The following is a 25,807-nucleotide window of genomic DNA, read 5'->3' as shown; positions in this document are numbered from 1 at the left end:
TTTTCTTGTAGGAGAAACCAATGAAAAGCTGAAAGGCGGAAACCAGAAATCTGGTATTGAGAAAAATATTTAAGTGGCATTTCATTTACTACTTGAATTTATGTGCCCTGGACATGAAAAACTTGTTTTCCGTTGTAACCAGGGAAGAGTCTATAACACGAGCAACCTCAAGTCATCATTCCTTTAAAAGAAAATTCATAACTCGACTACTCTCTCATTGAAGAGCGTGTGTGCCAGGCTTCTTGTTCATGCTGATGCCAGACTAGGAAATGCGGGAGAGTAACTGTGTAACTTCCATCTACGGTTTTTGAAATGCAGAAATGTTCCCTTCTAGGTTTGGTCAGGATTGCAGAAAATTAGTAGTCTCATCTGATTTGCATCTGTATTAATGCGTTGATCCTTTTACTGTTGGAGGCTTTCAGACTGTACCTCGGAGTTTTTATAAGTTTGCATTTTGATCACATAGCGAATAGATGAATAATATGTGTATTCCCAGTAACCCTGTTCTTTTTGTAGCCGTTTTGAATGCTGTGTGTTCTACAGGCAGGCAATATTTACTGTGAATGTATTGTACGATGTATGGTATACATTTCTCCATGTAGCTTAATTGTTCACTGCAAAATTAATTCTCTCCCTGCTTTACCACTTCTAGGCAGTGCTGTGGAGCCTGCGAGATGTACTTGTTATTGGAGATCGTCGGATCTTTTTGGCTAATTTCTTCAATGATTGCAGAGAATCACATGGAGTGCAACAAATACATACACTGCGGTCTCTGTCAGCCAGTCTTGCAAGCACAAATTATACGATGAGTGGGTTTTGTGTTGAAAATTATTTACTGAAGTTATTTTCAGATCTAGCCTAATGACGGGAGGAGTCAAACGAGGTGTAACCAACCCGTGGCTCTTGGAAGAATCTGAGGAAACCAGAGGACTTGGCTTTGACGATCTCAGGCAGCAGCAGCGAAGGATCATAGAAGGTACAAGAGTCTTTCTGTTTTTTTTTTTATAAGCGTCGCTAGGATTCTGAGAGGAGCCCTTGTTAGAAAGTCAATACGATAACCTGTGCTGAAGTTTTATTATCTGGAGATGTCAAACATAATAGTTCCAGGTGGTTGTTTTATGTATTTGCAGGAGCAGTATTGTGCTTGCAATGTTCTTAACTGGAAGCATCTTCTCAAATCAAATTTTTCAAAGACCTTACAGGGCATCCCTGATTGTGACCATATTCATGGTTTTCGTTTGCAGTGGAGATCTCATTAATTGCACTGAGTGTAGTGGTATCGCTGCTGTGCCTCAGGCTGGGGTGCATTAGATGTATTTTTGAATTGGAACGAGGTAAGAATTAACTAATCTATAAAAAGGGTCTTTAGATTTTGGCCCTCAGCATCCGTAAGGAATCTCTAACTCTGGAAGTGTTAGAGAACCTCAGCCTGAGGACATCAGGTGGTTAATGAGGTAATTTCTATGCGGTTAAAGTATTGGAAGTGATCAAATGAAATCAGTCTCCAGATAAGGCCCGCTTCAGTCTGCATGTGAAACAACATTTACAGCTACAGTTCAGGAGGATGGCATGAACTCTATTTGGATGGTCCAGGAGAAACCTCAGGCTCCAGTTTTTGATGACGCCATAGGTTTCCCTTGGGGAGGCTGAAAGAGGTATTGGGGGCCAGACCTTCATCCTGTTGAAGGGAAGGGGGTTCTGGCCGTCCTGTACAATTTTTGGCTCCCGGACTGCAGCCGGCTGGCAGTCTTGCTCTCTGCAACGTCGCTGCTTTGCAGTTTGTCAGACCACTGGCAGTCCAGCCTCCAGCATCTCTTCTTGACGACTTTGGGCAAGGAGAGCTGCACGTTTTGGTTAAGGTGCTTACTAAGGACTGCGTGGTACCCGCAAACTGGAATAGCAGAGGTGATATGGGTCTTAATAAAGGAATTTCTGCAGAGCTGATGGGAACACGTCAAACTTTAGCTGCCCCCGTCGTGTCCCCTCTGTCTCAGGCTCTCTTCCATGCACTTTGTATCCTCTTGCAGCTTTAAAAATCTATTTGAATTCTTTGGTGTTTGCATCACCTGTTTGTCTTTTCTTCATGTTAAGTTTCTTGGAAAATTTAAAAAGGCTAATCAGGGATCTCTATGTGTGTGCCAGAAAATCTCCTGCATTTATGATTGAGTAACAGCTCAATGTTGAATTCTTGGATTTTTTTTTTTTGGACCCTCAACTAAATGTCCCAGCCAGAGCAGACAAATTAATTACCCATCATTCACATTATTTTAAGAGTGCTGTTGCCATAAGGATTCATTTTCATATTGTGTTGATGTATTTTTCTTAATACATTTTAACTCTTTAAGCACAGAGTAGATCTTTTTCTCCGCTTCTGCATCTTTTATGGTACATAGCCTGGCATATCAGCAATTTTTTTTCATGTAACTTTATATATTTTTCTGGTGCAGAGCAAGATGCTGGACTCGATGCTCTTTCTTCAATCATATCCCGGCAAAAGCAAATGGGGCAGGAAATTGGGAATGAGCTGGATGAACAGAATGGTAAGAACAAGATTCATAGACGCTCTTTTTTGCCTCATTCTTATATAAGATGGTGATTTTTTTTTTTCCACTCCTCATACAACTGCACTGCTTTTTGCCTGCGAAGTAACAAGACAATACTGTAGAGGTTTATGTACAAACAACCACTACAGAGTCTATCGGTTCATGACCTGGTTGATTTATTGTGTTTCGCTACATTCCCTGCTGTGCGTATACAATGTATAACACTTGGTATATTTTTATCAAGCCTGCCTTTTGAAAGAAAAGATTGGTGATTATTTGTACATAGTAAAAAATTAATTTTGTACCCGATCTTTTGCATTTTTTGGTTTTATGACAGTTTTTATGGTAAGCTTTTATGTGTTGCTGGGTTTCACTTGAGCATTCTTATTCTGTGTCTTTCCTTATTAATTAAATGGAAAAGTCTTGAGCCAGTGATTGAGGGAGAAGCGTTGTATTGTTTGCTATAAATGATTTGGATTTTGAAGGTTTCATGGCATTGAATGTAGGATCAAATTAAGTGCGATATTGAACTAGAAGAGTACCTATTTTCTTTAAAATGAGCCGGTATCCAAATGGTGGAATTGCTCTCCTGTTAAATATGCTTTGTTACTCACTTAATTGTTCGCATGACATAAACTGTCCCTAGGAGAGCAGATCCTCCAGTCTTTCTGACTTTTTCATTTCTTGCAATACGGTAATAGTTCAATTAGAGCCGTGGAACCCTGCCAGCTTTCTCCCTTGCACAAAGACTTGAGCCATATGGTTTATCCTTGGGTTGTGTTGTACTTAACCACTGAGAAGGTAAATGTCCTTTTACTTGCTCATAGATGATACACTTAAATCGGCTTCTTCCTGGAACTGTATTTTTTTCCCCTTGTATTTCTCTGCGTGTCTGCTCAGAGTGAAGGGGGTTCCCGTATTAACAATCACGTAACGTGAAGTACTACTTGGGCTCTCCGTTCCAGCTGAGAGTGAAGTAAGAGGACGGCTTTCTCGTGTTTGCCTTGCATACATGGCTAAATCCAGGAGGGATATGAAATGTCTAGAATATGTCTTTGTTTATTAATCTTAAGATTGTTAAGAAATGGTTTGTGCAGCTGGGAGAAACTATGCTTAGTGGCCTTGTCATATTTTGATCCTCTGCCTCATGTGAGTAAAGACATTTTCAATTAGAAATCTCAGTTTCCTAAGTTTCTTCTATTAACTGTTGTTTAAAAAGTCATATTAATTGCTTTTTTCCTCTAAATAGAAAACAGGTGGGAGGCATGAGCATGTTTACTAATTCTCTGTGAAACTTTGATTTCTCATCAGGAAAATATATGATCTGTGTCCCATTTCCCTCTGCTGGGGGTAGGGGAAGGTTCCCCAAATCCTTATGTTTTTGGGACCCTGAAGGTAATGTGTATTGTACCATTGCAATTCTGCGTGACCATGCCAGACTTTTTCTAGCAATGAAGCCTTGAAACATCTGTGAAATTGGGAATGCATTTAACCCTCCTTTTTACAAATAGTGCAAATAATGCCAGTTTTGTTTGTCTTACAGATAGTTACAAAGCCTAGAGCAAAATTCTTAATGTTTTCATGTGAGCTCTTTTTTTGAGCTACAGGCAACTCCTTCTCAAAAGATGGAAACTTTCCCGAGTGCTCAGAGTAAAAAGTGGTGAGGATTGCCTGTTGCTGACTGCGGGCCAGATCCTGGGGGAAGAGAAAACGCCGAGCTGCCTCTGCTTCTCGCTGTCCTAGAATCACGAGAGTAAAACCTGCCAGCCATGTAGAGTGCGTCATTTGGAGATCTTTAAGCAGTCTGAAGAAGGTGGGAAATAGTCTGACTCTTACAGACGGGGGACCAGATCACTCAGTACTTGGCTTCATCACTACTGAGCAAGTGGAACTCCCGTGTTTTCTCTGACTTTATGCAATCTCCCCCCCGCCTTTTTTTTTTTTGATGCAGATAGGGGATATGGTCAGGCATTTCATTGTCACTGGCACACTGGAAAATCTGAAATCCCTAGCAATATTTTCCAGGGGCTACTTTCCCTTTACGCATCTTATTTTATGCCCTGTGCTTAACTATCTACAGACTTCCCGGGCGCTCTGCCAATCTCGTGTCACAGTTGCATGGTCAGGTTGATGAGGATAACTGCCCTGTAATTTCCCCTTATCGGAATCTCTTTCCTTCCTAGTGCTGAGTGATAATGCCATCGTCTGTGTTGTGGGGAGGCAGGGGAAGTTCATCTTCATTAAGTGCTGCATCAGTATTTCTTTTTATTCAAGTCAAATTTTCCATCGCATTGCCTGTTTCCGTGGGAAGCTTGACTTCCACTTCCCTGACCTGCTTTGGACGCTCCCACCTTCTGCAACTAATTAGGTGCCTTTAGCTTGTTCTGGCGTTATGATAAAATATGGCTTAATTCAGAAGTAGCTGATAATGTCTGATAGTTAATGAAGCAGGCTTTAGGGAGCTGGGTAACTGTACTTATTTTCCAGACAACTTGTTATTCAGGCCTGCTTTTTTCCTTCCCTAGCAGCTCAGGCTCTCTGTTCAGTTGAGGTATTTGCACTTCCCAGCTCTTTGAGGTGGCCCGAGGCATTTTCCCTTGAGTGCCAGTTGGTGTAGCTGTGCATTTGCAGATGCACAAGTATTGGAGGCATCCTGATTAATTATGCAAAGTTTACTTCTTGGGTAGAGTTGGTATGTGTAAATTCTTTTGTGTTTGTTAAATGACTGAAAAATGATTAAACTTTGCTTTTAGAAGGGTAGTTACTTGGCGCTATCTATTTTTACTTCACTGGTGGGCTGACAGGCAGTGCCGAGGAATAACGTTCGAGGTTTGTAAGAGGGCGTCCTGCAAACGGGCCCGGCTGCAGTGGTTGCTGCGCGCTCCAGAAGAGTCGGCCCTTCTCCTTGGGCAGGCTGGGTGACGCCAGCCTCCCTTAGCTCCACGTCCCTGCAGCGCCTGTCTTTTGGCCTCTCTCTCCGAGCTTCCTCCGTAGTCAGCAGACACCAGCAGGGATTGCTCAGGTGTGACCCCTCCGGCCTGCCTGACAGGTCCACCTCGGGGCAGGGCACAGCGTGTCCTGGAAAAGCCCATTTTTTCCCCCACTAATCGTAAAGCGAGCCTGGGCTTGGATGGAGGTGGCTGCTTGGCAGACATTTGCTCCGAGCAGATGAGTCCCATCCTTTGATTTGGTTGCGATGTGTCCAAGTTTTAATTGGAGTCTCATGTCGTTCTTTACTCAGATTTTCAGTATAGCTCTGTCCTTGAGATTTTATGGCTCTGCTCAAAGCCCAGTGTTCTTTTCAAACCTCCTGAGCGTAGTATTTTGCACTGATGAGCAAAGTAGAAGCAGGGTACCAGGAGACATTGTTTTTTTCCAGCCTCAGGAGTCTGCTAGCAGTGGGAGAGATGGGGGATTAGCAAAAGAATTTTCCCATCATTAATTCCAAATTTGGCCCCAGAAAACTTTCTGTAATCCTTTCATCTGTTACATAAAAAAAAAAAAAGAAAGAAAGAAAATAGTGTAAATGGCCTCTGGCCCTGTTGATGAGGCAATCTAATCTAGTGCAATAATTTTGGAAGAATGCTTTCAGAAATTCTGAATGCTGTTTGTTTTACCCTTATAGAGATGTTGTTTTCTCATTGTGGCATGCTTGCATGAGAATATAGTACTCTGTGACGGATGGTAAATATCGGTGGCTTGCAAAATTTGTAGTGTTTGGCATTTTTACTGTGTTGCTCTCCATTTGGCATACACCATCAAGGATGGATTCTTTTGCTTCCGGCTCCTTTAAAATTTATGTCGGAGCATAAATACATTCATAAATAGATAAGCTGCAAAACCAGACTACTGTTTACGTCCTTTTACTGGTCAAGAGAATGCTATATACAGAGTGAATATCCAGGATGTTCTTAACCAAAATGGTTCATTTTAAGTAAATGATCTGTCATAATGATGCTTTAATTACACATTTATGTAACATTTTTAATTTCTTGTCAAAATCAAATTTCTAAAACCAACTAAAAATTGAAGCATTATGTATTTTATTTTATTTTAATAGCTTTGCAAGTAAAGGTTGCTGTGTCACCTCTGGTGATAGTGGGTGGCACACAAGCCTCCAAGGTGAGCTCAGCTCCTCAGCCTTTCATTTGGTGCCAGTTCAATGGTCAAAGCCTGTGACTTGCCTGGTACACGATTTTTGTTAACCTGACACGCTCCCATCAAAATGCAATTTAGAGACTCCACCTGAGACTGGAGCCCTGTTCTAGCTGTTGCTCTATACATGCGTAGAGAAATATTCCTGTAAAATCAGAGAAAGTGAGTGAAAGTATTCTTGATGATGCAGAGACTTGTTGAAAATAACATCAGAAATTATAGTGCAGCAGGGATGTGATTCATCTCTCCCAGGGCAATGTTTAACCACAAGCCCATCTCTTCTGGTGCAGACAGCCCAGTAGGTATATGTGCAGTAAAATGCTTCTCCTAAAGATTGTTTTACATGGCTATTGCATAATCAAAAAGGAACCCTGAAGTCGTTTCGTATTTCTGTTTATTAAGAACATTTTTGCTGTAATACAAACTAATTAGCATTGTACACGGAATATGTTTGAGTTACGAGACTAAAACCAATGGGGCTGTGGATATATTACCTCATTGTTAGGATTAGTTTGTAAATAAGAAATGATTAAAGATTAAATTTTAAATTTTAAAAAATGTTCACCATCTTGTTTAAACAATATATGTTTTCATCATATAGAGTTACAATCCTGCATGCTTTGACCCCCTTCTGAGATGGCTCAAGTCCTCTGGTTGCTGGGATTTGAAGGTGTTCAGCATTCCTTGAGAAATGCTCAGCACCAGCAGGTTCAAGTTTTCTGAAAACCTCTGCAGAGAAGCATATGTCTTTAATATTCAGACGTAAAATAACTGTCTATAGCCTGACTGACCTCATACTATGCAGATTTTTATTTTGCTTCCTGAGTTTATTGTACGGAATAGAAATGACTTCAGTTTTATTGGGGAAATGTTCTGTCTTTATTGTATGCTGTTTAGTTGGAGTTGACCCTTCTTAGGGGAAAAATTAACACCCATGTTAAAACATTGCTTTTTGTCATGAACGATGCAAATAGTGGAATACTTAGTCTCAATATAAACACTCAGAAGTTGGGGAATGCCAAAACTGAGGTTGGATGGCACTTCTTGCGTGTGTTTCTAGGCTTAAAACAATTGCACACAGTTTTCTGCAGGTCCTGCCTCATTTTGTGCATAGGACTCGATCTCTTCTGGGGTTGAATTGAGTATACGTGGTGACAAGAACTATTTGTAAGGTCTCTGCCTCATTTCTTCTAGGTGTGGGAAAATGTTTAGTGAGTAAGGCAAGGGTTGTAAGAGGTGTTTGTGGTGGCATTTCTTCTAGGTGTGGGAAAATGTTTAGTAAGGCAAGGGTTGTAAGAGGTGTTTATGGTGGCAGCAACAGATAAACATTGCCTTAGAGCATAAAACTATCTCTGCTCTTGCCCAGGAGCTCCGTGTGATGGTGGTTAACCCATCTTAACCAAGCTTTTTCAGGAGTGATTCCCTTCTGTGTGTCTGACTTGGCATCGTAGGGTCGGGTCTGCAGAGGTTTTGAGCATTGACACTTAAAAATTGGTGCGGGCTGTGCTCTGGGTGTAATGAATCATGGGACAGTTTGGGTTGGAAGGGACCATTAAAGATCATCAAGTCCATCCCCCATGAAGTACTGGGGAATATGAAGTACTGTTTGGAAGGATAGATAAGGTTTGGTTTTGGCTTTTTAAAAAGAGGTTCAAACCCTCTTTTACTGAACGTCCAAAATAAACCTTAACTATTAACTTCCTTGTTTTTCCTTCTGACTTGGGGATGATAGTGTTTCATCTCCCAAGGAAGCTGTCAAAATCAAAATACACTCGTACTTACTGTCAGGAGGGCCATCGTTGGAAGGTCTGGGAGGAAGCTTTTAACTCTTCAGAGCAGAATTGGAGTTGTGTGCAGTCCGTAAGGAATGCAGCCTTGTGCTGGATGATGAGGATAGAACAAAATACTCAGTATCTGTCAAGGAAGTAAGCCCTGCCTGTGCTGCCTGCTGAAGGAGCTGTGTAATGAAAACCAAGGTTACACTGAGTTTGCATTGGATTGAAAAAAGGTATCTACACAAAACAGTATTATTTATAGCATTTCCTAACCTTTTAAGTACATGACTTTGCTGCTTCAGTGTTTCCAGTGTTTATTTATCTGTAAAATTTCCTGGTATTCTTAAAAAGAAAACTGGAAAAACCAGGGAAGCCACTGCAGTATGGATCTGTCTCCAAGCCTGGGTCAGCAGATAGATGAGAACACCTACACAGGGACCTCTGCAATGTAGGCTGACAGGGTAATTTTACCGGTGTTGGATGATGTGGAGCAGCATGGGAGAGGTGAGATGTCTTGCCTGTGGGCTTCATGGACAGTTGCTGACAGCAGAGGTAAGGATAAGGAGTAAGCATCTTGGTGCTCCCTTTCAGGCTCTGGTGGAATGTGTTTCTAGCAGTCAAACTCTTCTGGGAGAACTCTGGTACAACAAAACAAACTATTTGCAAGTATTGATGAGATGACAAGTCTGCAGTGGCTCACATGTAAGTCCTTCTTAAGAGTCAGTTGTGTCAAATGAGTTTGGACTTACTCTGCGGAAGAGCCTTATGAGTAAGGGAGAAAAACTAGGTGTCATTTTGACTTAAGAATGTCTTTGATGCTGTCTCATGAGACTTTCTTGTAAGTAGTCTATGGAAGCATGGGTTCAAATGAATAATTTTCAATAGATGTGATGTTGATTGGATAACTCAGAAATTAGGAACTGGTGGTTCATAATTGGAATAGAAGGATGTATTGAGTTGGGCTGTGTAGGTCTGTCTGGTTCTGTTTAGCATTTTTGTTAAGGACATGGATGATGAAGTACACAGTGTACTCATGCAACTCGCATGTAATACGAAAATGCGAAAGACTGCAGCTATATTGGGAGTAATGCTAGAACTCCTCCAAATGATCTTGACAAACTAGAGGGAAATTCAGTCAGGCTGCCTGCAAGGAGTGGCTCTTCTGTAAGGGTTAATTAAAGATGAGTACTGCATCCAGTACTGATGCAGTACTGATACAGACATCTGGAGTCCTCAGCACGGGAAAGACACGGACCTGTTGGAGTGGGTCCAGAGGAGGGTCACAAAAATGATGAGGGGGATGGAACACGTCTCCTATGAAAAAAGGCTGAGAGAGTTGGGGTTGTTCAGCCTGGAGAAGAGAAGGCTCCGGGGAGACCTTATTGCAGCCTATCAGTGCTTAAAGGGAGCTTATAAAAAAGATGGTGGCAAAGTTTTTATCAGGGCCTGTTGCGACAGGACAAGGGGGAATGGCTTTAAACTAAAGGGGGGTCGATTTAGACTAGATATAAGGAAGAAATTTTTTACGCTGAGGGTGGTGAGACACTGGCACAGGTTGCCCAGAGAGGTGGTGGATGCCCCATCCCTGGAAACATTCCAGGTCAGGTTGGACGGGGCTCTGAGCAACCTGATCTAGTTGAAGATGTCCCTGCCCACGGCAGGGGGGTTGGACTAGATGACCTTTAGAGGTCCGTTCCAACCCAAACTGTTCTATGATTCTATAGTGTATAGGGTCAACTCTTAAACATGACTGGATAGTATAATATTTGTGGAAAAGCCTCTGTACAAGCCAGTGTTGTTTGGTGAATATATGATCCTTCATTACACTTGGCACCGAGGAGGGGACAGACAGCATGCGGGTTGGGCCAGAACTCTTCAAGGTAATGTGGACCTGGGGAGAAGGCCCAGAGGGTAGGCAAAAGCATGATTTAAAGCACCGAGGCATGACCCACCAGAAAAGATGAACTGCTGGGGTAGCTGAGTTTTTAAAGAAAAGAAGGCTGAGATGGGAACACAAGGTTCTTGAAGAATGAAACAAGCTGGTTCGAGAGGGGAGGGAGAAGGCTTTTGGTAATGGGATTGAGTCGAGGTCAAAAGGAGCAGGAAAATCATTCCAACAGCGGTGAAGTGGGCTGTGTCAGGAGGTTGGGAAGGCCCTGTTGTGGGACATCTTGAAGAACATGTATTGTTCCTGACAGCTTGAGCTGAGTTAGAACAGGAGATGGACTAGACAACTTCTTATTTTCTGTTGTGACCTTCTCTAGCTCTTTCTTTCCTCTCTCTCCTACAACTTGGCTTCCTTCACACTTCTCATTCTGCTGTTTTTATTGAGTTGACCTTTAATCTCCCCTTCTGAATGTCGTATCCTCACTTTTGTAACTGCCCGTCAGTATTCCAGCGTTCTTGCTCAACTAGTTCCCCTTCTGGGTCCTTTTCCATCTCCCTCTAACTTCTGTGTGTCTTAATGTGAAAGCATTGGGGTACTGTAGGTCCTGAGGCCACTGGAGAGTCTTAACATGGAAAAAACAGCATTGTTCTGAAATGGCTGAGATATTTTGGCTGAAACTTTAATTTATTTTTTTTTAAATTCATCTGGAAGCAGACATCCAAGTTAGGAATCTTGAGCCTGAGTCGTTAAAGTTTTTCATCATTTTAAGCAACCAAAAATAGGGCCTTCTCATGGGAAGCAACAAATGGCCTTAATAGTGGGTCATGCTACCAAGCCTGTGTGTATATTTTTGTTACGCTCTATGTACACATAATACTGGGAGATGATACTTTTTCTTTCAGTATTTTTTTACAGCTTGATGCAGCGCTTACAGAAACAGATAAACCAGCAAGGCACAACCTGGATGAGGATAAAAGTGTTGCACTTCTGAAATCTGACTGGGCTCCTGCATACTCACACACATACACAATGAGTCTGTCTGGCCTCTTGGCACAGTTAGCATTTTTCCTTGAATAGTTCAAGCTGTAAAATAACTGTTCAACATTTGTCTTCTCAATTATGTGGATTTTTCCACAGTTAGTCAATCCCTACCTCACCCACACCGCGGTGGGGAGGGGGGAAGCTGTCTTCCTTCATCTGTCTTCACGGTGATCAGAAATGCTGGAGAAATTACTGCTGAGGAAAAAGGAGTTTCTAACTTTTTAAGCCTTTCAGGATTTCTCGATAAGAATTATGATCTTAAACATCTTGTTTGTTAAGTCTTGTCTTTAGTTTTCGAGCAGGGCTTATGGAAAGCTCTAATAGGGAAATAAGCCTCAACTTTTAGCAAAAGAGAGTTCTCTTTCCCATCTGCTTCTTCAGCCATTTGATTTAAACTGTTTAAAAAGAAAACAAAACCTAGCTGTAATTGTAGATATTTCAACACTCTGATGATTTTTTTTCCGTGTTAATTTAGCTTTTCCCCCTGTTCAAAAAATCTCAAATTGAGACCGTAGAGAGGGGATTTGTTTTCCTAGCCTGCTTTCCTACTTTCTTAGGGTGGCTGTGTGTCATGCATCGTAAAGAAGCAGAAAGGCACAAACCCAGTCTGTTCTCCTTTACAGCCCCTTTTTGGTAAATCGCATACCTGTCTGTGAGCAGCTGAAATTATATATCCTGACCTTACAGTCGCTGCTTGCAGAAAAGAAAGGCAGGAAATAAATTGTCCCGTGCAGAACAGCCTTTGCTAGAAGATCTAGGAAACTGTTACGGGAGTTTCTGTGTAACTTTCTTTTACCTTCAGAGATAATACCAAGGTATTATATCTGGCTCATTCTCCTTGAGTGCTGTCCCTCTGTTTTTTGGCTGAATCAGGGAAGGTTTTAATTGCATGCTAGAGACAGGGTCCCAAACGCTTTCTCGCTTGCTCCCTGTAAGCTGGTGTTCAGTGTGAACAGGACGCGTCTGCTTCAGCGTTTTCAAATGATGACATATCGCTGTCTCTGGGCAATATTTTATTCTCAAATTGTTAAGCACCGCTTAGGCTAAAAATAATGCTTTATTTTAAAATATTTGCTATTTGTGGCAATGAAATGCAGCTTGAGAGTTTATACTTTAAAAGACGCTAACTTTAGTGCTTCCTCTGTCCCTTCCCCTTTTCAGAGGATGTTTTGAGGATTTGGGGGGGGGGAAAGGGGGACTGCTTCCCTGTAAGCTGGTGTTCAGTGTGAACAGGACGCGTCTGCTTCAGCGTTTTCAAATGATGACATATCGCTGTCTCTGGGCAATATTTTATTCTCAAATCGTTAAGCACCGCTTAGGCTAAAAATAATGCTTTATTTTAAAATATTTGCTATTTGTGGCAATGAAATGCAGCTTGAGAGTTTATACTTTAAAAGACACTAACTTTAGTGCTTCCTCTGTCCCTTCCCCTTTTCAGAGGATGTTTTGAGGATTTGGGGGGGGAAAAGTAGGTGACTGCTCTGTCCCGCATCACGTGATAACTTGCTTGCCTAGGCATTAGTGGAAGGAAGGTGATATTCGGGCTTAAAAGAAAGTCATGCTTGGTAGGAACCATATGCTCTTGCGTCATGGTGATTTCGGTGAGTGGGCTGTTGGATGCTTAATAGGCTTTTAATAGATTTCCCAGAAAACTTGTAGGGTCAAAACCTGAACGGTTACAACACAAGAGAGAATAAGAAACCCATGTTTCTGGGCACGTTATTATTGTGAGGTATTGCTGGAATCCGAAGAGTGCTTTGAACTGGATTTACTCACCACCGAGCGGGTTGGTGAGCGCTCTCTAGCAGATTCTCCTGGTTTTCCCATTACCTCCGAGTGTGCTTCCAGCTCCTCTCTCCTCCTGTCTTTGCACGGAGATATTATCCTTGCTGTTTCTCTGCTGTTCTCCTAGACACTGAGCAGAATATATTGCTTCTCCGATGCTTATGTCGTGGAGTCCTTTGGTGATTATGGCTTATTGTGCCCAAAATTACTGGTGCTGACTCGTTCAATGTTAGACTGGTGTCCAGCACAACTCAAAATATCAAGCAGTGTTTGCTGCTCCCAAAGAAGTTGGGCACAGTTCATAGGTGCGGCACTGTGGGCGGATTTGCCTTGCAGTTTTTAAGTGTTGGATGTTGGGTTTTTGAGAAAGTTTAAGTGCCAGAGTTTTGCCTATAGAATTCGTGGGAGCTGGGTTTTTACGGAAGGATTTTAGCCCCTTCTGTGTTAGACCTTTTTCTTTAATGCCAGGGAGAAATAGTGTGAAAAGGAGTTTGGATACGGTGGTATGGAGTTGAGGTGAGGTGGTAGAGCAGGATATACTGTTAATTATGAGAGCTCAGGTTTTGAGTTGGAGGTGGGTTGAGATCAGGGCAACCCTTCCTGTAGCCTGGTGGGGTTGCGCTTGATGTATAGCGAAATGTTCAAAGTGTATGCAGCAGCAGGTGAGAGCGTGGATGGATGCAGCGAGGAGGCTGACACCAGCGGTGCTGGGGAAAATCCCTTCCAGACTGGTGCTGAGGCCGCTCCAGCCCCGCTCTCTTACTGAGCAGTCCTGAAACACAGATCTACTTGGGGCACCTGTATTGAAAATGGAGAGACCCTAGCATGTTTATCAGTCGCCAGGCAGTCTCAGTTCTCTGCTGATCTGTTCTGCAATAAATAAATGTAACATATGGAATTGCTTTGGTAATCGGCACCTCTCAGAACCAGAAAATGAAATGCAACATCTTGCAGTGCTCTGACCATCGCAAGAACAGAAAGCAGGATAAAGCTGGTTGCTCTAAGTGCTTGCGTGCAGATGGATCTCTGTTGTGCAGTATTTGAATGGGAAATGTGGCTTTCTTGCTTGTTTAAATACTGCTTAGATATTTATAAAATCTGCTGTTAGATCCAGCCTGGAAATGGCAGGTAATACTTGGCTACGCTCAGACGTTGCAGTTGCCCCCACGGCTGCCCGTTTGTAGGATGTGTGTACACAGTTCATCACAACTGGATGGAAGCAGAAATAAAATAAGAGTGTTGGGAGCAATTGCTTGCTCAAAGCTGTATTTCAGTCGTAAACATAATTAATGTGACATAAACATGGGATGCTTTTAAAATGGTGACGTGATGATCGTTTAAAATGATATCATCTTAAAGCATCCTGAGGTCACTTAAAACCAGATAAACTAATTGTACTATAATTATTATTCTTATAAATAAAAAAAAATAATAAAGTAACTTCCTTGCAAGCTTGGGTGGAGTAAGTCTTATGAGCGTAATTTTTTGACTTGCTGATATATTAAAATGTGTTTTATCCCTATGCATCCCAAAACAAATAAGATGATATAGGTATTATCCTGTTTGTGCCATGTATTGTGAAAAATATTCTGCCTTGCTGCCTGACTCTAGTCCTTTTCTATTGCTCTGATGACCTCTCAGTGTGGATGTGATGTACTTGTTGCCCCCAGTGAACTGCTTTTATTGTTAGACGTCAAGAACTAGAATAATCCTCCAGTGTGACAGTAGTACAGGTCTTGGACATGGAAGCAGACAAGATTTCTCTTTACTCTCTCCCAACAGAGTTTTATAAGAAACACTTTAGCACGAAGGGAGTAAATCACATACTTGAAAAAAAGATACCGTAATATGAACCGGCTGGCGTCAAAGTGCAGGGGCACTATCAAACATGTCTTTTGGCAACGTAGATCGCATTGTTCTGAAATAACTCCAGTGGTGTTTGATCTCAAAATTTTGTTGGAAATTTTCTCATAGAACCAAGTTTTGCTGAAAAATGCTGGTCTGAGTCCAGAGTCTTTAGTCTGAAACATCTGGGCCTGATGGGTTTTTTTCCAAGCTCGGGGCAGGAATTCAAGGGATACCTTTGCCTCTGATAAAGTGGTGAATTTGGCCCTGGGATAGCGAGGCCACGGGGTTCCCAGTTCTGAAGCAGGATGCCTGGCGGATTGACCTGGGGACCGGAGACTCCAGGGTTCCCTGCGGCCGCTCGGCTGAACCTGCTGCATCGATCTCCCTTTGGAGTTAGCAGAAATGCTGAAAGGAATATTGGTTTCAAGTACTGCCAGAGATTGGAGAAGGTTGGTTTTGGTCTGTTTTGGGCAGACTCCGCATAAAAATAAGATAACATTTGGCATAAACTCCCAAAATGTTTTTTCTATGTAACTCTGACCTTTGTGTTGATAGCGCCATGCTGAAACTAGAGAGAACGGTGACACGAGACAACCAACTACTGTTGACAAAGGCAGCCAAATCTTTGTGCTGGTACCTGATTGCAAATGCACATGGTTGTGATGCCCTGCAACAGCGCTGGGGAGAGGCGACCGGTGTCCACTCCCTCCCTTTGCAAAGACTGCAGAGCAAAGTCTTACTTTTGGGGGTGGAGAGGAGAGAAGATTTTTGTTTCTTTCTGGTTGTTTGGCATGGGCTTTTTTTTTTTTGCATGCGAGGGAATTACAGTGGAAAAAATGGTGATTTCGGGAAGAAACTTGTGAATGATTTATTTTACTGTGTTGAAACTCTTCTAATTGCTTTTATGTTGCAGAGGTCTAGTATCTCTACTGTAGTATAGCTCTGTAGTGCTGGAGGGGACTGATGCTAGCCTCTGGTGAGGAAAAATCTGTCACGACTTGGCTGAGCTGGACCTCTGAAACCTCCTTGAAGATGCTCTGATAGAGACCTATTCATTCGTCCGCTTAGTTTTCTCCAGCTAACGTTTCCCTGAGCAAGCTTTGCCTTGGGCTTGCAGGGGTAAGCAGCACTTCACCCTTTTCCAGGGTTCAGAGGCCGGGGTAGGGCTCACCAGGTGGAGAGGAAGCAGGAGATGCCCGTCGGCACTGCGGCGTTCGGCAGGAACGAGCTGCGAAGCAGGACAGTGTCTCAGGGAGGAGGGATCATTCCAGGCTGGGGGTGTCCAGGACAGTGCCCCAAGCAAGCTGGGGGACTGGGGTGGCACCTCTTAATTTTGCTCTTCCTTCCCTCTCGAACTCCTGCGTCCCACCTGGGCATCTTACTGACGTAGCTCTGCTTGCAGTTAGGAAGCAGCTCCGTTACCTGCTGTTATTTTGGAATAGCAACATTTTCCGTATCCCTGTGTTATCCGGTTGCTATGCAACAGGGTGTGGGTATCACATTACTGTAATTGGGTTTTCAACCAATGTTTGTAGATAACATGGGTTTTTGCCAAAGAAAATTAGCAGTGTGAATTGAACTCTAAGGTGGCCTTCCGAAACATGATATTTTAAATGAATAGAAAATCAGATAAGCTGGGAGGAAAGCTTCCTTCTGGTCGAGCTTAGGACATAGACTACTTTTTATGTAATAGTTCCCATTACAAATAAGTATTTTCACTTGGAAATTATTATTGGGACCAAGCTGCGTCAGAGCACCAGCCTGTGGATAGAGAGAGAGAAGACTGTAGCACGGTACACATTCATGTGCTAATGATCAAAGAGCTTGTGAGAATTTGGGCTGGATTATGCATTTTCTGGTACTGGTGCATCTGTGTGGCAGCTGGGGTCAGTGTTGACCAGTTGGGGTTTTCCCACTGTTTTATGGTACTTCACTAATTGTAGGTAATTGTAGTGGTGCTTAAACTTGAATAGAGCCTATTTAGCTGAAGTGTAGTACTTTCCACTAGTTAAGCTGTTGTGACTTCACTTCTTACCAAAAAACTCCATTTGATGCTTTGTTACAATGTTCGGAACTATAATAGTTTTGCTTATGGTAATGTGGGTGGTGTGTTTTCAATGAAAGGAAAATTACTTTCATAGTTGGAGACCACAGGACTTTTGTAAGGGAAGGTCTGAAGGTTTGTATGTAAAATCAGTGTATTCCTCCTTTTTGTTACAGGGCTACACCTTCATCCACAGTAGTTTGTGCTTACTCTTAAAGCAGAGAGGTTGAATATTCAGTGATGTTGAGCATGAAGGAGGTAGAAAAGCACTGATAGGAGAGGTTCTGCACATCTGGGTGTTGTGTTGACTGAAAATGACTTTTATTAAATGACTCTTAGTAACCTCCTGTTCTTCCCGAGTTCATTGTCATTCCAGAGACTTGTCTAATCCCTCCCCTCCAGTTCTGTTCTCTGCTTTCTGAAACTTGTTTTCAAAGTTTTCTTGTGCTGGACCAGAACTAGAGACAACAGATTTAACCTGGTCATTGGTTTTCCATCCTGAGCTCTGTATTGCTTCCCTCCAGGGCAGGCCGGGTGATTGTAGGGTCTTTACTCAGCATCCATTTGTTGAAATCTAGCTCTGCCGATATGTCGATGTGGCCGGAGGAAGGTGGGGTGGGCGGCTGTAAGGTGCATGGTAACGTCTCTTAGGAAAAGTGGTCTGGTGCTGTCTGTTGGATCTCGGCACGTGGCAAGAAGCTCGCTGGGACTTCTCCTAGCACAGCACTTCACAACCTTTTGGGCTTGCTGTGCCTCTGGGGTGCTACTGACAGAAAATGAGCTCATTTTCCTCGCCATGGAGCTACTCGTGTGACGGGGCACAGAATGCAGATGGGAGAGACTGACATCTGAGTTGAGGACCAATTCCACCTTCCCTTAGCACTTGAAACAGATTTTATCTTTCAGGCAAGGTGCCGGAGAAAGGAAACCAGCGTATTTAGTCGACTTTTGCACCAACTCGTGTCAGTGTTCAGGATGGAATACCTTGTGATCTGTCTCCCCACATTGCAGTTAGATGTTGAAGAGGCACAGTTCTGTTTCACGTCCTAGCATAAGGGAACTCTTTGAGATGGAAATAAACCCCAGATCTGCTGTATGCTTCCTAACTGGCTCTATATCAAACTGCAATTCATGTTGGAAGAGAATGGCAAGAGAGGTTTTGTTAAGTGGTGGAAGGTTGCACCCCTCAGAAGCAAACATAAATCGGAAACTTAATAATCAAAGCTGATTTAAAAGAAATCTTACTGCCTTGTTATGAGCATAAGACAAATTTCTCACTCTACTTTCTGTTGAGTAGGCACAGTGCAACTGTGATGGCATTTCAAACCAAATTTTCAAGGCGGAGGGAGCTCGTTATAATAGACTGCCCTTGTAGGAAAAGCGATGTGCCAGCCCATTAGAAACTCGGACTGTCTGCTCGCGAAACGGCTGTGCTCATTCACTGCTTTCAGCAGGACATACGTTGTCGCCCAGCCGCAGCTGGGAGTTTCTCAACTTCCCCTGTCTTCTCTTGCTCTTAGTGGTACGCAGGCTACAGATCAGTGACAACCGACAGCTATTTTGAATTACCTGTGTGTCTATGTCTCCATCCCGGCTGAAAGAGAAGGCTTTGGGTTTTTGTGAATAATGGAGAAAAAACATTAATATGGGGGGGGGGGGGAACCTTTTAAAGAGAGCATATGCCAGACTTGCTCTACTTCACACTGTTTTCAGCTTGATAACAAGCTCAATTAGATCATTTAGGATGTGTGTGGAGTTTTGCCTGTTTGATATTTTTAAAGGTGGTTATATTTATTTTTTGTCATAAAAATCTTTATGTATTTGATGTGAAACTGAACTGAAGTATGATCGACGTTCTTCTCTACAAAGGCAAAATGCAGCTGTGAACCTGACCCTAACTGTCAGACAGCTACAGGAATCATCTCTATAGGAAGGTAAATAAAGTTTCATGCACGAAATGCCCAGGAACTGTTTTCTGTTCTACTCTACAAGTCCCGGTGGACGTTTAGTAACAGCATCTACTTGGTAAAGAGGACCTCAGTTAGTAGATATGCATTAGTAAATATTTGCTGGCTGGCTGTTGGACTGAAGATGCTCGGCTGTTCTGCCCGACTCGGGGACACTTGATCTGTCAGAGTGTGTCAGGAGACCTTGTTTGAATAAAGATGGAGGGAAGCGGTGTGGGACCTCGGGAGTTTTGTGGCCTGCCTTCTCGTCCAACTCATTAACATTGTCCATGCTGTTAAATTGTAAGAGCTGAACAGTTTATCCTCTGAAGTTAGTAGGAAGATTAAGAAAAACACTCTCATTTCAGAGTTGCCAGGAGCCTTTATAAGGAATATGTTTTAAACAAGCCTCCCAATACAATGTTTAAAGAAATTTGAAGGGGAAAAACAGTCTTAACAGGGATTAAATAGAGCAGCTGGGCTTTAAAAGCAGCAGATATTGTGTGCCTAAAGTCATCCGAATGTACTGACATCACCAAAACAAACACAGCAGAAAAGCCATTCTTCAGTTGTGGGATAAAAACATTTCATAAACTGACTGGCAGTATTGACTTTAGCAAGAGATTTGTTTTTTGAAAGGGGGGAAGCTTTCCAATAGTTCTCGCTAACAGTTATTTTATGAAAATAAGCTGCAGACGCTGCACAGTTACAGTCCTGCCCAGCTGCCCTTGGTAGGTCGGGCTGTCGATCGCTGCTCTGCTGAAGGTCCCATCAGATCCTCTGGTGTTTTTGAATCAAAGCGGTTGTGGCAACCACTGAAATTTCCAATTTTAGCTTTGCTCAGAAGCTCCTAGGTAAACTGGGAAGACGTATCATTGCTGGCAGTGGCTGTCAGACGCTGCTTCTCTTCTTTCTGCCTGAAGCTGAAAACCAATTAGCTGCTAATACAGCCAGCCTAAAGCTGTCACGAGTGCTGTAGCGATCACTTGTGTTATCAGTCTGCTTTCGTGTTTCTTCCCGCAGAGGGGTGGATGCTCTTGTTCTTGTACTCCCAGACTAAAATCTTTTTTTTAACGCCAGCTGAAGGAGTTGGGAGTTGAGCTGCTGATTGCTGCTGTGAGTGTATGGTAACTTCTACACGGTGAACGGGGTTTAGAGGGGTAAATGAATTCAGTGTTCGCTGATGCTATTCACATGCAGCCTGCTTTTTTGATCTGTTTTAGGGGTTGGAAGACTCCCTTCTTCTGGAAAAAAGGGGGAGGAGTAGGGGAAGAGAAATCCAACAATTTAATACATTTCCATGTTCCTGTGTGCCTTTCCCCACATCCTAAACATGAAAAATATCAGTAAGTTTCCCTTTGGCCCTGGAGGAAGAAAAAAGGAGTCTCCAGCTGGAATTCATGAAACTTTGTTGAACAAATGAGCGGTGTCATGGGTTTGTGGCAATCTCGCTAGAGCACAAGTGGTGTGCTGAGAGTGAACAGCCGTTTCATGCACACTTAAACTGTCCTGAGCCACTACCCTCCCCAATAATTCTTCATCCTTTCCATGTGGGAGAGAAGCAGAGAATAAACCGTTTAAAGAGGAGAGTTAGAAATCAAAAGGTATATTTTATCCCTTGTGTAAAGAAGGCACCGCTTTTCTTCTTGCTTTTAATATTGCCTGAAATAATGTCTATATGTTATTTCTGAGGTGCTTTTTAAACATGGGGTCAGCGAGTGGCTACAGGTTTGATGATCCTGCAGTCCTGTGCCTGGCAATGATGCTGTTTCAGAGGAATGTGTTTTTCCCCTCCTAGACTTCTTAAAACAATTGCCCAACTGTTTAAAAAAAAATAAAAAAGTGCCATCTGGAGGGGAGGAGGAGATAAGTGTTCCTTCCCAACCGCAGTGCTGCACAGCAGAGAAGCCTCAGCAGGTTGAGCACATCCAGCTACTCGGTAGTGAAGAGTCTCTCTCCTCCGGTCATGTCTTGGGAGCAGGGTACCTGCCTCCTGGGTCTCTTTCTCCATCCCAGCGATGAGATGCACTTAATGCACCTCGGGTGTGTTTTGCAAGGTGCTGAGCCAAAGTTTTGGCATCGCCGTAACACTCGTGTCTCTAGCGCTGTGGCTCAGCTCCTCCGAAAGCGTGACTCCGCTCATTTGATTTGCTCCTGAAAATGGCCCCGAGTGTTATATTTTTTTCCTTAAGTTGTCTTACGACTGTTGCCGATGAATTCTTCTCCAATGAGAAAATGCAATAAAGTAAATAAGGGAAGGACTAATGTTCTGCATCCATGTCTTCTCATTTAAACTGCTCTCAGCTCAGTGTGGCTCTACTGATGGGGAATAAGAGTCGTTGACCAAGAGATGTGTAGTCGTTTCCTGCCCCTTTCAGGCAGGGACACCGAGCACCGGGTGGTCGGGCCTGCGTTTTCTTGAAGTAGCCCTCCTAAAACTCTTTCTGTGCTTAGCATGGCCCTTTCGTGCTGAGGTTACCAAGGACAGCGTTTGACCCCTGTTTTGCTCCACTTATTGTGCTTACTACCCTGTTTCTCTTGAATTTATCTAGTTTATTTTAGTTATCTCCCTGCTTGTACTTCCTTTTCTCAGTAAGTGAGAGGGACATTGGTATCTTAATTTTCACTGGAAATGAGTTCCCTTCTTGGCATTTGTGTAGCTGGTGGTATACATAAGATGCGTGTATGATCTCCAAATTCGGAGAACGAGAGAAAAATGTCTTATGTGGGTTTCTGCATTTAGTAACCAAAGCCCTTCTTAGCAAACAGCTCTGGCTCTTGGGTTTGCTGTTTTCAAGTTGTTGAATTCGTTACAAGAATAATACAGGCATGCCTCTGCCTTCTCCGCAGAAGCATGAGTTGGCCGTGCAGTCTGCAAGCTGAGGGTCCAGGAACCTGCTGTGGTCGTACGGCATCAAGTGTGGTACCAGCATCAAGCGGTCCGTGATGCCTTCAGGTCGGGCAGCTTCTCCTGGGGATGCTGAGCCCTGGATGGTCTGGAAGAGCCGTCGAGGTGAATTCTTTCCCGAGTCCTCTCCGTATACACAGGAAAGGGAGTCTGCGTGCGCCGAGCAGGCGGTAACCTGGAAGCGAGGCCAGCGGATCACGGCACGCTGCATTCCTTCAGCTACTCCCCGTGGGCGCTGTGCGAGATGATGGATATTTCAGCATCTTTGTTCTTTGTTTTCATTCTAACACTGGAGGAGTTTAAATCACTGGAAGAGAGGGCTTGACACTTCTCCAGTTACACAAACAAGTGGTGCTGCACTAGCTAAAGCTGAACAGCATGTTTTCAGGAGAGGTGAGCGGAGACCTCAAATGCTGTTCTTTGGGAAAGGTCTTTCTCTGAGTCACAGCTGTGACATGGGCGTTAAGCTTGTAGGTATTGCAAAAATTGGGATGTTATTGCGGAGCCTGGGATGCTTTCCAGTAACAGCGTGTGCCTAATGAGGAGCTTATCGCCATACAGTGTTTGGGCCTAGATCCTGAATAAAATATACTGTGTGTTGTCAGACGTTTAGCTAAAAGAAAATAGAAGATGTTGGCTTGCCTCTTAACTTCTGCTGGTTCTTTCTCTTAAAATAATAATTCTCAGGGAAATATTAATTTGTTCCAGCTTCCATGGAGCAACCCCCTGTCCCCCAAACCTCAATGAGGAAAAATGACTGCGTAGGTGCAGCTTCACCAAAGCAGGAGATATCAAGTTGCACATTAATTTCTGATTCTCAGCAGTAGCATGTGGATTCAGAGAAATCCAAGCTGTGGTATCAAAGGTGCTCCCTCCTATACACCTAGGAACAGCTCCGCTTGTGGCTGCTATTGAACAGTTGTGGTCTGGTGGTTGGAACTTGGGACTTTCATTCTTGGCTTGCCCAAGGACTCACTGTATGACTTTGGGGAGGGCGCTCTACCTTTCTCTTTGTTTCTTGACCCCCCAAAAAAGGTATTTCCCCTGTTACGGTGCTTGTGAACCTCAGCTGCTCTTCTCTGAAAGTTAGTTTGCTAAAAGTCTGTGGGATTCTTTGATACGCCATGAGATACCTCTTGCCTGATCCTTCATATTTTCTTCAACGTGGTTCAGATCATCATCTGACGATTGTGGCGTTCCTATAATGTGGTTGTGGGGATGAAGGCCTGAGTTTATCTTTGATCCAGTGAGCTGCAGCAATTGACTGACTGTGTCCTGAGCTTGTCCCAAATCTGACCCAATACTTGCTGGTTTGATGGGGAGAGAATCGGTGTAACATGGAACCGGTGACAAGTGTGCTTGGGGCTACCGTGGCAGTTGGAGTCACCACACCTGGATACAGCTTTGTTGAAAAAATTTCTCTTAATTTTCAGGTTCTTATTCCAGAAGAATGAATTTGAGGAGAAATAGGCCCAGAGAAGTAGTGAAGGCTGTGGAGGGCAATGGAATAGCACAGAGAGAGGCTCTGATGCTGCGGTTGTGTAGTCTGGCCAGATGTGGATGGATAAGAGAGATGGTTTGCTTTCTGTTCATGTTTTGGCAGTAAAATGTCAGGGAGGGACAACAACTATTGAAGCTGAAGAGGAATATTGGTTCAAGAAAAAATGGGAATAAATTGACCATAAATAGTACAGACAAGAAAATTACTTTTTTTTTTTTAACTGAGAGATAGGAAATTCCAGAGTAGCTTCTAGGAGAAGAAATGGGCAAAAAATTATCTGTTTTTAAGGTGGAGTTCAGTTTACTAAAGGGTTTATGTGACTTGATAGGAAGGGAACCGGCCTGGATCTGCAAGTTTTTTGGGGTTTCTATCTAAGAATGTATGCTGCTACTTCAAAGTAACTAAAAAAGCTAAATCACGTTTTAAAAAATAAGTTTAAGTGTATAATACAATAATAATGAAAAAAAAAAAAACCCAGCTGCATGTTGAGTCTATAGAGTGGCAAAACCAAGTATCAATTATTTTAATTCTTTTGTTCTATCAGAAAACATATATATTTTTAAAAGGCCACTGGATTGTGTAATGCTTAAAGATGCATCCAGGAAAAAAAATTGCAGTCCAGGCAGCCTTGAAGAAATCTGTGCAGTCTCATTACAAGCACTGGGGGGAGTGAAGGAGATTACCATTAATAATCTTTAACCTACATGAGCATGCATTATACTGCTAATTTTTTCCTGCTGCTGAATTAATGTCAATGTTGAAAGTATAAACAATTCCCTGAATAAAATTTTGTTTGGTTTGCCTTGTCCCACAGATTAACAAATCTGATTACTGCATTTAAATTTAATACCCCAAAAATTCCCTAAATGAATGATTCACTGTGAGGCCATGAGCAGATGTAATTATCTATGAAAACTAATGAATCACATCGTTAGGATATTTTTCCTTGCAGCTGTCTCCAATTAATATGTCCGTCAATTCTGAGAGTAACAACGTCGTAATCCCAGTGTATAGGTACCGCCGTATCGCTGTTCGCCGTCAGTCTCTTCAACAGTCGCACTGAGTAATGAGGAATTCTCCGTTGCTTTTTCTGTTGTATTTTTGGAAAATGAGAAGCAATGAGAATGTGTTTTGAAAATATTCAAGCGATGGAGTGGTGTTTGGGTTGACTGCATCCCTTTCACGTTTCCCTAAACAGGGAAGTCCTTACAGAAATCAGTTTTGGTGAGGATTCAAAGCTTTTCCGTGCTAATTTTGTCTGTCAATATTCTTAGCCGAGATCTGGGTGTTCACCTGGGAGGCTTTTGCTGAGCAGCTATTTTCCCGTGTAAATCAAGTCCTAGTTTGCTCAGGGTGGTACTTTGGTACCTACCAGAGCGGGTAAAGCAGTTTTTCCACTCTCCGGTTAAGTGGTGGAAGGTGTTGAGTCTTTAACAGATAGCTCAAATATCCTGTAAACAGCTGAATGAGAAGAGTTAACTAAGATTTGAAGGAGACTTCCAAAAGCCTGGAGAGGAGGGACTTTCTCTTGCTCAAGTTTTACTGATTTGGTACCCAAATGGCCCTGCATCAGCTGGTCCTCCTTTCCTCTCCAACAAGTCAATCTGCTCTGTAATTATTTTCATGTTAATTATTTTATCTGTGAATAACCTAAGTTTTCTCAGGATGGGGTAACGTAACAAAAGGGTACTAAGCAAACGTAGGTGCGTAACAGATGCACCGGTAAGTTGGTCTCTGCTGGTTTTCTTGGATGCGGCAGCTGGGCCGTGCACGACAAACCAAGGGGTGCGCAGCCCTGGGGAGGCGTTGCTGTCAGCGCTGGAAACGTCTTGGAATTTAACTGTGCGGTCGGTGGGGAACTGAGAGCTGCTGAAAATGGTGTGAAAATAAACTCAATGGGTAGTTTACCATGTTGCAGAATAATGAACTGAGAGCGGAGGTACCTGGAAGGAGGGGTGCGGTTCACATTTCCAGGCTGCGGGTTAATGTGGACAAAGACCACGGCTGCAAGACGCCCTCTCCCGCGACGTGGTCCCTGGTCAGAGTCGAGAGATGCCTGCGGGACGTGCGAAGCTGTATAAAGGTTTCTTGGTTGAAGACCTGCGCGGGAGGAGAGGAGATGTGCGCGCCTCGCTCTCCTGACCTGCGGAAAGGGAACGGCAGCCTTTGTATGTGAGCTTTTGCTAGCTGACCATCTCCCAGCGAGGATATTTGTTGTTGCAGGGAGTCTGGCTCATTTGAAGTGGTTACCCCTGCTAAAGAAGAACTCGCTGGTTCCTTGTACAAATTGATCTCCTGCTGGGAATTGAGTCGTTCCACCTCAGGCTCACAATAACATTGGCTCTTTTCCGCATTGTTTGACTGCTAGGGACA

At 43.1% G+C, this 25,807-nt stretch overlaps 1 protein-coding gene across 1 annotated transcript in view; it reads left to right on the top strand.

The window, feature by feature from the left end:
- STX8 (syntaxin 8) overlaps positions 1-25,807 on the top strand; it is a 111,171-nt gene that overhangs the window by 15,299 nt on the left and 70,065 nt on the right. The window contains exons 4-5 of the mRNA XM_009285212.2: positions 852-976; positions 2,448-2,540. Of these exons, the coding sequence (XP_009283487.2) occupies positions 862-976; positions 2,448-2,540 (208 nt within the window). The 5' untranslated portion in view covers positions 852-861. The remainder of the gene's footprint in view (positions 1-851; positions 977-2,447; positions 2,541-25,807) is intronic.

Source organism: Aptenodytes forsteri, unplaced genomic scaffold, assembly GCF_000699145.1.
Source record: "Aptenodytes forsteri isolate BGI_AS27 unplaced genomic scaffold, ASM69914v1 Scaffold186, whole genome shotgun sequence".
Lineage (NCBI taxonomy): Eukaryota > Metazoa > Chordata > Aves > Sphenisciformes > Spheniscidae > Aptenodytes > Aptenodytes forsteri.
This window is presented reverse-complemented; position numbering and strand designations above follow the sequence as displayed.